The sequence below is a fragment of the Amblyomma americanum genome, chromosome 4, assembly GCF_052857255.1.
Source record: "Amblyomma americanum isolate KBUSLIRL-KWMA chromosome 4, ASM5285725v1, whole genome shotgun sequence".
Taxonomy (NCBI): Eukaryota; Metazoa; Arthropoda; class Arachnida; order Ixodida; family Ixodidae; genus Amblyomma; species Amblyomma americanum.
Genome location: NC_135500.1, coordinates 94250353 through 94261368, shown reverse-complemented (window position 1 = coordinate 94261368; position 11016 = coordinate 94250353). Strand labels below are relative to the sequence as shown.

The 11016-nt window shown below is 45.3% G+C and overlaps 1 protein-coding gene and 1 pseudogene across 1 annotated transcript; both read left to right on the top strand.

The window, feature by feature from the left end:
- Positions 1 to 509: 509 nt before the first annotated feature.
- Positions 510 to 1274, top strand: LOC144129678 (sulfotransferase ssu-1-like). Its single transcript, XM_077663781.1, has one exon. The coding sequence runs from the start codon at positions 510 to 512 to the stop codon at positions 1272 to 1274; it is 765 nt and encodes a 254-aa protein (XP_077519907.1).
- Positions 1275 to 4378: 3104 nt separating this feature from the next.
- On the top strand, positions 4379 to 5017 carry LOC144129677 (uncharacterized; annotated as a pseudogene).
- Positions 5018 to 11016: the final 5999 nt, after the last annotated feature.

Sequence of the window (11016 nt, the reverse complement as noted above, 5' to 3'; positions counted from 1 at the left end):
CCTGTCGATTACAAAATTGCCAAGCCGGGTCGTGCATTGGGTTTTCTTCGCCGCAATGCTGGAAATTGCTCATTAGCCTCTCAGGATTTCCTTTGTAAGGCCAATGTAAGATCAATCCTAGAATAGGCATTCAGTGCTTGGGATCCACAAACCACGGAAGCAAAAGCTAGAATCCTGCACACAATTTCCGACTTGTCGTTATCTCTTTAGGGAAAATGGCGACGCAGGTGCCTGTGTTGGCACACGCAGGTAGGCGTGTGCCAACCGATCGATACATGTTTTATACCTACACATATAAGGCCTGTGCAGTCCTGCCTGGAAAAAAATGTTTCAGGGAACATGTCTTGGACACTAAGCAGTGACTATGTTCCTATCTTTTTTTTACTAAGAAGGCTTTCTTAAACTTTCCGGCATATGCAAAACGCTTTCTGTACTTTTATTCTTCCCAGGGACATCGCTTTGGTTCTCGGAAACAATCGGAACGAACCAATATTTCGAGAAGCCTCGTCATGGACGTCAGGGCACCTCGGGGACCCATTTACAGAGTCATAGACGGCTTTACGTTTAACCGGCACTTCTCTGTCGAACTCTTCCGTTCGGCGTTGCAGTACGAGCAGAGAACGGGTGACACCTTCCTCGCCACATTTCCCAAAAGCGGAACAGTATGGGTGCAACAGACCTCTTACCTTATTCTTCACGATGGCCTTCCTCCTCCCAGCGTCCTCGAATTGCACAGGAGCCAACCCTCGCTCGAGATGTTCGAGATCGAAGACGTGGAGAAAATTGTGCATCCTGGCCTTATCACGACTCACCTTATCTACGACTTAGTACTGAAGAGTCTGAATGCAAAGTACGTGTGGGTCTGCAGGAACCCCAAAGACGTGTGCGTCTCTTCTTTCTACCACACGAAATCTCTCACAGCGTACGACTTCACTGATGGAAAATTTGAAGACTACTTCGAGATCTTCCTGCAAGGCGCTAACGATTTCGGCTACTACTTCGACTACATGCATTCGTGGTACGCCCACCGGAACGACTCCAATGTGCTCCTCCTGCACTACGAGGAGGACAAGGCGGACCCACGGAGTCACGTGCTGAGGCTGGCTGGTTTTCTGGGGGAAGAGTACCACCGTAGACTCGTCCAAGAACCGGAAATTCTACATCGGGTCCTCCGGTGCAGTACCATAGACTACATGAAGAATACGACAACTGGCAGCATCGACTTTCTTCGACAGTCAACTGGCAAACAACGAGAAGCTCAATCCTGGGATTAAGCACTACTTGGAAAGTTCAAATAAGTACCCTAGAAAAGTAATTCCCTTCCGGAAAGGTGTCGTAGGAGACTGGAAGAACCGCTTCACCGAAGATATGAACGCAAGAATTGAAAAAAAGATTTACGACAAGCTTTCTGGAACGGAGTTTATTGTTCTCTGGAAGAGATGCGGCATTCTCTAAGCGCCACAATACTTCGTGGTGTACGCTTTTCTGCCACCTGCCAATTATTATAGTGCATGTCCTGTCGACGCAGGGTGACTGTAAATAAGGGGAAGACACTTACTTCACCTGCTACATCTCGAAAGAGCGTGCTTTATCACCTCATAAAGAAATATATGTGAGTGACGAGGAAGACGTCGTGTTATTGTCTTTATTTCGTGCTGCACGAAGATTAAAACATTTCGAATGAGGGTTGGGTTTATTTGTTCATTTTGGACATTAAATGCCTCTATGCTACGTACTTCGAATAAACAAAAGGATACGAAAATGGGAAGCCAACCGGATAGACGGGAGTGCGACCGCATTGAGGAAACCACACCGCGAAAGAATAAAGACAAGAGGGAGCACACAAGCCAGGACGGGCGTTGAGCTCCCGACTGACAGGTTGTTAGGAGAACGAGGATGATGGCTGAATTGTGCATAGTTCATTGACATAGAAAAGAGCGCAATGTAGGAGAAATACGTTGAACTACTAGGATTTTTATGTGGTCTAGTTGGTGCATAGCTAATTGACGGAAGCCACAGTGCGAAAGAACATTGATAAGACGGAATACACAAGACAGGACGGGCGCTAAGCTCTCGACTGAAAGGTCGTTATGACAACGAGGTTAACCAGGGTCATGGCTGAATCGCTATGAAATTATGCATGCGCCAACTAGCTCGACTAAAGTCCTGATTCAACGTATTTCTCCTACACTGGGCACTTTTTCTATGCCGACAAACTAAGTACAATTGAGCTATTGACAATACGGAAAAGATGCCTTTCAGTCACATCCTGAAGGTTGAAGCTTTGGGCGTTTAACACAGACCTAAGGGCACGCATAAAAAATGTTACCAGGAAGGCCGGGAGATGTTGCAGCGGGAGGTTGCAATTTGCTGATTTTTAAAGTCCAATTTTTCAACCAGTCCCCTCATCGCTGCTCTGACACTTCGTTTAGTACAGCTTCTTATTGCGAAATGAAAAATGAGAAAACACAGCTGTCATTTGTATTACCTTTGGAAAAGAGTGGCAGCTGTAGCCCAGTCGAAAAGCGCGAAACACTCGGTCCCATAATAAGAAAAAAATTGTTGTCTTCCTGTCGGACAGACAGGTTTTTCTCATTACTGCGAACTTGCCTGTTTTGTGACAGAACTGGCTCTGTTGCTACAAGGGCTACAGAAACTTCTCTTTTTGCTACACTGCCAGGTCCCGTAATACTGTGCGAAGATTTGTTGTGAAGAGAAAAATTTTTTTTCGGGGTTTTGATTTGAGTGTATTTAGTTGATGCGAAGAGCTATAATCTGCAGCGTGGAACTGCCGTCTAAGATCTGGTGCTGACAACTGAGCCAGAAAATATGCATGTAAATGTACTAGAGTGCATTAGCGACCATAATGTCTCACACTGCGAGTACGTCCTACCAATTAAAAAGCCTGAAATGCAAAATAACGTCATATACGATTATATTCGAGCAAATGTCGACCAAATCTTGAGCGTGCTTTCGTCATTCGCCGAAGAATTCTTTGTCTTGAAATTTCTTTGTCATGAAAGCACGGAAAATTGGAGAACAGTCCATGACAAGCTAATTGAACTGAAAGATAAATATATTCAAAAAATTACCATTACCCCATCAACGCACAATACATTGTTCACTTCACAAGTAGAGCGATGCATCAATAAGAAGAAGCGTTTATACTCTAGAGCAAAACAGACTGCCTCGAATGGTGATTGGGAGCTTTACAGGAATCATGCAGCAGCTTGCAAGAGAGAGATTGGAGCAGCTAAAGAGAAATTTTTTAATCATGATATATCGGCTTTATTAATAAATAATACCAAGAAATTTTGGAAAGTAATAAATCCCAAGTACCCAGCTAGAAATTTACCAATTATAAAGGATGACAAACACCTTTCGCCATCACAAGCAGCAACAGAATTTAACCTATTTTTTAGTTCCGTATTCACTTAAGAGATGCCAATCCCCCCTGATCTTAACTTCACTTCTATTAGTGCCACCGTGAAAAATCTTATCATCACTCGTGCAGGGATAGAGAAAGCTATTGACAGACTACCAATTAACTCGCCGCCTGGTCCAGATGGTATATGCCCTAAACTGCTAAAGTTAACAAAACCTATTTTATCTCACATTTTTACTGCCTTGTTCCAGCAATCCCTTGACACCGGGTGCGTACCTGACTCGTGGAAACTTGCTCGTGTTACTCCCATATTTAAATCAGGTGACCAATCCATGCTAACAAATTACAGACCTATCTCGTTAACCAGTATACCCTGCAAACTGTTGGAGCATATCATATTATCTACCATAATGAAATACTTAGCAGAGCACAACTTCTTTTCCCATAATCAGCATGGTTTCCTACATGGTCGTTCGTGTGAGACGCAGTTGTATGAATTAATAACCGGCCTTCATCATGCCATGCACGATAAATTAAGGATTGACGCTTTATTTATTGATTTCGCGAAAGCGTTTGATAAGGTACCCCATTATCGTTTATTACTTAAGCTAAATTCTCTCAACATTAACAAGTATATTATCACCTGGATTACGAACCTTCTTACCAATCGTTACCAATATGTCTCTGTTAATGGATGTTGTTCTTCCCCAACCGTGGTAAAATCTGGCGTGCCGCAAGGCTCGGTGCTTGGACCAATTTTTTTCCTGATCTACATTAATGATATGTGAATTTATTACCTCTACTACTAGATTATTTGCTGATCACTGCGCTATATATAGACAGATTACCAACCCTGACGACGCCAACTCATTGCAGACAGACCTGGACAGAATCACCACTTGGTGTGAACAGTGGCAAATGCAAATTAACGTCTCTAAAACAAAGACTATAACATTCACCACCAACAATCAGCTTCAAAATCACTGTTATTCCATGAATAGTATTCCCATTGAGAATGTCTCTACAGTCAAATACCTAGGTGTTCATTTTTCGTCTCATCTAACATGGAATAACCATATCGATGCAATTGTCAGTAGATCATCGAAAGCACTTGGTTTCATCAGACGTCACTTGCACCAAGCTGATCCTCCCACCAAACTTTTAGCTTACGCTACCCTCGTCCGCTCAAAAATAGAATACGCATCCTTAATTTAGAACAAGCATCAATTGTACTTAATTCACAAACTGAAGTCATTACAAAATAAAGCAGCGAGATTTATAACTAAAAACTATTCACGTCAGTCCAGCATAACGGCAATCAAAGCATCGCTAAAGCTACCATCACTCGAAAAGAGAATAATACTAGCACTATTATCACACTTTCATAGGTTGTATCACAGTCACTCTTCATTCGCTTCATACTATATTAGACCCGCCCACCGTATCTTTCCGCGCTTAGATCATGCTCTCAAAATCGAACCCATGTTTGCACGTACCCACCTCGTTAGTCATTCACCATTGTTTCTTGCCGTTCACCACTGGAACAAGTTACCGGGTGATATTGTCTACACCTTAAATCATGACGCCTTTGTGCAAAAACTAAAGTGTTTTTTACAAATAAATTTTGATTAGGAAGGCTCGATTACTGCATGTGCTAAACTTCGAATTTTCTGTACTTTTGTTTCCCATTTTGCGTGTTGTTTTGGGTTTGTGTAGCTTTTAGAGCTATGTGTGGAGTATTGTTTATATGTTACTGTACACCCCCCCCCCCCCCCCCCCCCCCTATGTAATTCCTGAAACGGGCCTTTAGGGTATGTGAATAAAAAAATTATTCATCGCTTCGAGTGGCAATGCTGCTTCTTTCGCGTATAGTGTTCTTTAAGCACGCTCATAGAGGAAATGGCCGACTAACATTTGGGTATCAGTTAAATAATTACTGAATATATCCTGGACTGCATGCGTTGTCGGAAAGGATTGTACACTTTGTCTGCTGCTCTCAATGTGATTTTTTAACTCGTGTCTATCGAGCCTGACACTGAAGACCACGCTGCGGTTGTTCACAACGGGGCTCTAAACGCGATACATCCATGCCATTTTATAGTGACTGGATCTTGAATAATGTTTTGTGTTGTAAAAGACAGACGCGTCACTGGCGTAGCACGTCACAACCAAAATTAGCTCCACCTTCTTTCCCATGACATTCCTGGCCACGTAGGCCTGAGTCGGAAGGCACATAGGCGCAATGGAATGAATCCTCTTGTGAATGTGCCAGCAGCGACATATGGCCTAGGACGGGAAGGCTAGGTTTGTATCCATCGCTTCCGAGATTCTAATGCGCGTGGGACATATGTACAGAAACAAGACGTGGCTGAGGTTTAAAAATACATGGTTGCACAATACGCGTAGGCAAATTCAACCACTTTCTTGACCACTGTGTGCGGTAAGTCCGAGCATTGCGTTTACGACGAAAATTCTCGTGTCAAATTGCAGAGCGTACCAGAAAACGGCCAATTCATCCGTTTTTGTTTAGGTATGCGCTTCACGCGAAATATGAAAAAAAATCCTTCTGACCAAGAGCTGCGTTCCGCCATACCAGTCGTATTAAACATGGAAATCGCGAACGGCGCCGGGTTCGAAGGTGCAGCGAATGTGACGAGGCGAATAGAGCACAAAACTCTACACGGCTACCATAAAGAATTCCGCGTTCGAGGTAGCTACTGGCGCTGCGCGCGGCGAGCCTATGGTCAAATGGAGTTCTCATTTCGCGCGCTTCCTTCTCGGCGCGTAATAAACTTGTCTACTGCACACAACAAAATAAAAATTCAAGATTTGGACCCTTTATGGGACAATACATGTGGCATTGCAATTGTCGCCGGAAATGCAATAGCTACAAGTTGAATGTTTTAAATTTATTTATTAAAATGAACAAAATAAAAATACTCGGTCTTCCCACGTACAGTGGTCAACATCGGTTTACCACTGGTTTGACGTTGCCACCATGTATTTTTTCCAAGCATACTTTTATTATTCGGCTAACTTAGCTAGGACATCTGGTACAAAAAATTTAAAACTTAAATCTGCCAGCATTGCTGTAAATTTATAGTTTTTGAAAGCAAGATGGACAATAGGGCCCTCTGGCCGTAGTTCAGACGCAAGAAGGCAGTTTAAAGCCACACTGAGGGCAGCTTCATCGAACTGTTGTTTTAGAGCAAGAACTCGTGGATGAGATAATGACCTTCGAGCTCACAAGGTGAAACCGAACTTGTCTGCGTGGCGGTATGGTGTGATGTGTACAAAAAATCGTCGGGTTATTTTCGAACGCGGTGCGTCCACAGTGGTGCGTCGATACCGTGGAAGAAGGTTTGATGGAGATGTTTTCACGTATAGGTTTTCCGAGAGAGATCCTTTGTGACCAGGGCTCGTGTTTCCCTTCTGAAATGGTGAGAGCTCGATGATTTCTTGGCGGTGAAACATCCCAACACGACTCCTTACCATCCAATGTGCAATGGGATGGCGGAGAAATTTAACGGCACACTCAAGCAGATGCTGCGAAAGCTCAGTCAGGAGCAGGCCAGAACATGGGATCATTATATATCGTTCCGCTTCTGTTCGCCTACAGAGAGGTGCCGCTGGCGAGTCTTTGAGTTTATATTTGGACATGTGCGAGGACCACTCGCAGTGCTCAGATAGCTCTAAACGAGGGAATAGCTGGGAGAAGACACGAAGACGATATATAGTTACGTTCTCGATCTAAGAGAACAACTCGGGCAGGCTGTGCGAGCGGCACATTAACATTTATTAGTCTCAGAAGGGATATTATGATAGGAACAGCAAGAAGCGTCATTTAGGGGTTATATATCGACCCCTAATTCTTTTGACGAGTAGCAACAAAAAAACCCTGATTCAGTGGAAAGGTCCAATCGTGGTTTTTGACAAAAAGAACGGCGTGGATTATTGGGTCGACTCGGGCCACACTAAGGAGCTATTCCACATCAATATGCTGAAAAGATGCGAAGAGAGTTCGTCCCAAGAGACCGTCCAGGCGTCATCTTTCGTTGTAATTGAAGAAGCTCACTCAGAAGAACAACTGCCTACCCTTAGCACAGACCAAGGTAAAGGAATTGAAGCCGTGCAGATTTCCACCAAGCTCGCTGACGACAAACAGCAGGAGATTCGGAGCTTAATTGACACGTATGCAGACATCTTTTCTGAGATTCTCAGTAAGACTTGTCTAGTGGAGTGTCAACTCAGGCCCTCGACTTCTGACGTTGTGAATACCCCGAAATACCCGTTGCCTTTTGCCATGAAGGACGTGGTCGAAAAGATGATAAACGAGATGATCAAATCAGAGGTCAGTGAACGTTCAAAATCTCCATACAATTCCCCCCTCGCTCTGATTAAAAAGAAAGACAACACCGATCGGACATGCATCGACTTTCGACGCATAAATGATATTCTTGTGTCTGTTGCAGAGCTCATTACAAGAACAGATGTAATATTTACCGAGGTTGGAACCAAGGTGTACTGTTCAAAATCTGACCTTCGTAAAGGCTACTGGCAAGTACCCTTGGAGCAACCTTCGAGACCGAGAACAGCGTTCTCTACCCAGTCCGGTCACTGTGTAGTTCGTCTATATGCCCTTCGGCATTAAGACAGCATCGGCTATCTTTACGCGCCTGATGCGTATTCTGTTACAAGGCATAGACAATGTCGTGCATCACAGCGAAGGTGTTCTCGTAGCGACCTGTACCTGCGAAGAACATCTTTGGACTTAAAAAGGCTATTTAGCAGGGTACGCGAGACCGGCCTCATGACCAAGCCGCAGAAGAGTGAAATCGGAGCCACTAACATCTCTTTTCTTGGACACCAGCTTGGAGAAGGGACCATCCAACCAAGGAAATGGTGGTGGAAAAGCTTGTCAACGTACCGCTTCCAAAGCCAAAGTATTAAGTTGCGTTCCTTCTTAGGGCTTACCGGATTCTATAGCGGTTTCATCCCTGGCTATGCCGACAAAGTCCAACCGCTCGTGGAGTTGACACGCAAAAATGAACGCAACCTTGTCTACACCACAGGACACCACAGCGGAAAGCCGCTTTTGACGAGCTCAAGAACGCGTTAACTTCCAGGCTCGTTTTAAGAGCTCCACTTCTCAGTAAGCAGCTCATGTTTCGCACAAATGCTTCCGAGATCAGCGCAGGCGCCGTTCTCCTGCAGGAGCATGATGGAATCCTCCACCCGGTATCGTATGCGAGTAGTGCGGTTGTTAGCTCGCGAATCTCGCTATTCAGCAATTGAAAGTGAGAGTTTGGAGATAGTCTGAGCTGCTGAGAAATGCCACATATTCTTGTACGGGACGTTATTCATCACTCAGACTAACCACCAACAATTGCAATATTTAACAGACTAAGCACTTGAACAGCAGGGTACTGCGTTGGAGTCTAACATTACAAGAGTATACCTTTCGTGTAGAGTATATGAAGGGCTCCGTAAACCTAGGCGCCGATTGCATGAGTCGTTTGTAAAATGCCGGAGGGTGATGCCCAATGTACAGTGCTAATATCCGGTGCATATCCGGTTATGGGTTGTTCAGTGTGTACTCGTTCAGCTTCATGGTGCAGACATGATTAAAGTTTTTTGTCTGATCTATTTACGGTTTCTATTTTCCCTTTTGCCAAATCTATAATGTTTGACCCCATGTTTCCTCTGTGCGAGTTTCCATGTGCCTCCATGTGCCAGTGTAAAGTGCCTTCGGTGAATTCTGGAGCGTCTAACTCGTCCGTTTACCGCATGAACATAAACGTTGTGTGCGCCAAAGGAAGTTTTTTTCTGTTTGAAAAACTTTTCCGCAGAGGTGGGGGGCATATGTGATGTGCACACGAAATCGTCGGGTTATTATCGAACGCGGTGCGTCCACAGTGGTGCGTCGATAGCGGAGCGCTGCGCGTGCCAGCCCAGCGTTGCGCGTGTGCGCACGCGAAGGGTGTGTGCGAGGACACGGCGACAAAGAGCGTGGCGAGCACGAGGAGCGGATAGCTAGCTGACGTGTCAGAAAACAGAGGTGTGAAGGGAGACAGCGCAGCGAAGGTCGTGTCATTCAAACGTGGCGGTGGCAGCCGTCGGACGTTGGGTACGTGCTGCCGTGACCCCCCTTTGATCTCCGCCGCAAGTCTACTGCGTTCTTTGCAAGAGCGGAGGTGGAAGCCGATGGACTGAGGGTCGGTGCTGCCGAAAGGCACTCTTGGATAGCCTGCTTTAAGCCCCTGGCGTTTCGCGACGCCGTCGAAGGAACCTGGCTACGGTTTTTCTGCTGCTGCCAAGTTCCTGGGGCTGCTGACGGGAATCCACCGGCGTCTTACTGTGTTCCTCTCCGCTCCTAATACCACCTTGCTCTATTTCGACGCTTCCATCGACGCAACGCCAGCGACACGTCGCAGGTCATCAACCAGCGTTCCATCCTGACGGCGACATCCCCACTTCACCTGGGACGCTCAATATCTGGTGAAGGCTTTCCTTTAACCTCTAGTGTTGTACGCGTTTTGAGTGTGTGTTTTATTGGTGTTTTCGTTTCTTGTTGACTCTTTTTCTTTAAATTATAAATACGGCTTCGTTTTTTTAATCTGTTTGTTCTCTTGTTTGAACCTGCACGCGATAGCGTTCCCGTTCGGAAAGACGGGGATGCGTTACCAAATTCGCGACATATGGCCCAAGGTATGGTAGTTTGACCAAGTGATCATATGACTATGACCATTGGGTACCTGACCCTGACCTTTGAGTTTGACCTTTATTTGACTTGAGACAGTGGGTACCACATCGGCAATGACCTTCAAGCCTCGCAAGGTCAAACCGAACTGCGTGGCGGTATGGCCCAAGCTATGGAGTACGACCACGTGCCAGTTCGTGAACAGTGCAGCACCTGCATCACGTACCACAGCTTGCTGATGAATAAGTTGCATACTGTAGCCCTCGCGAATGTATAACCGAGCCCGTTTTCCACCTGTCAGCTTTCTTCCAGCTGTCTTCCAAATGGTCTTTCCAATACGGTTCGCTGTCCCGATAACACTCTAGTAGGACCCCTAAGTACTTCACTGAGGTAGTCATCCAGGACACACTCGCAAAGTAAACTGGAGTCGTTGGCCATTCACCATGCCAGAAGCCAACACATTTTGCTTAATTTATTCGACTTTCTGTCGATTGACTAAATTGCCGAACACAATCGATGGCTTTTCTTATGTTGTCATAATCAACTGCGTGAACGGCTACGTCGTACGCATAAGCCAGCAACTTAATTTCTGTCGCTTGTAGCCTAAAACCTTGAATACCGTCAATCTGTATTATGCCCGAACACAGGGCTTCTATGTATATACCATGCAAAAGAGGGCTGAGGGGGCAGCTGAAGGGGCAGCCCTGATGCACCAACCGCTTCACGCTTATGGGGGCCCCAAACTCTTATTTATTATTAGTCTAGTTTGCAGTTGCGGTACGCCATGACCACTCCCTCCCTGATGACTGATCCAGCAAGAGACTGTAGCGCAGAGTAGACAGGACACAGAAGAAACGAACAACACGAGCGCTAACTTCCAACAAATTTTATTTCACACATGCAACATGTATAATAATAATAATAATAATAA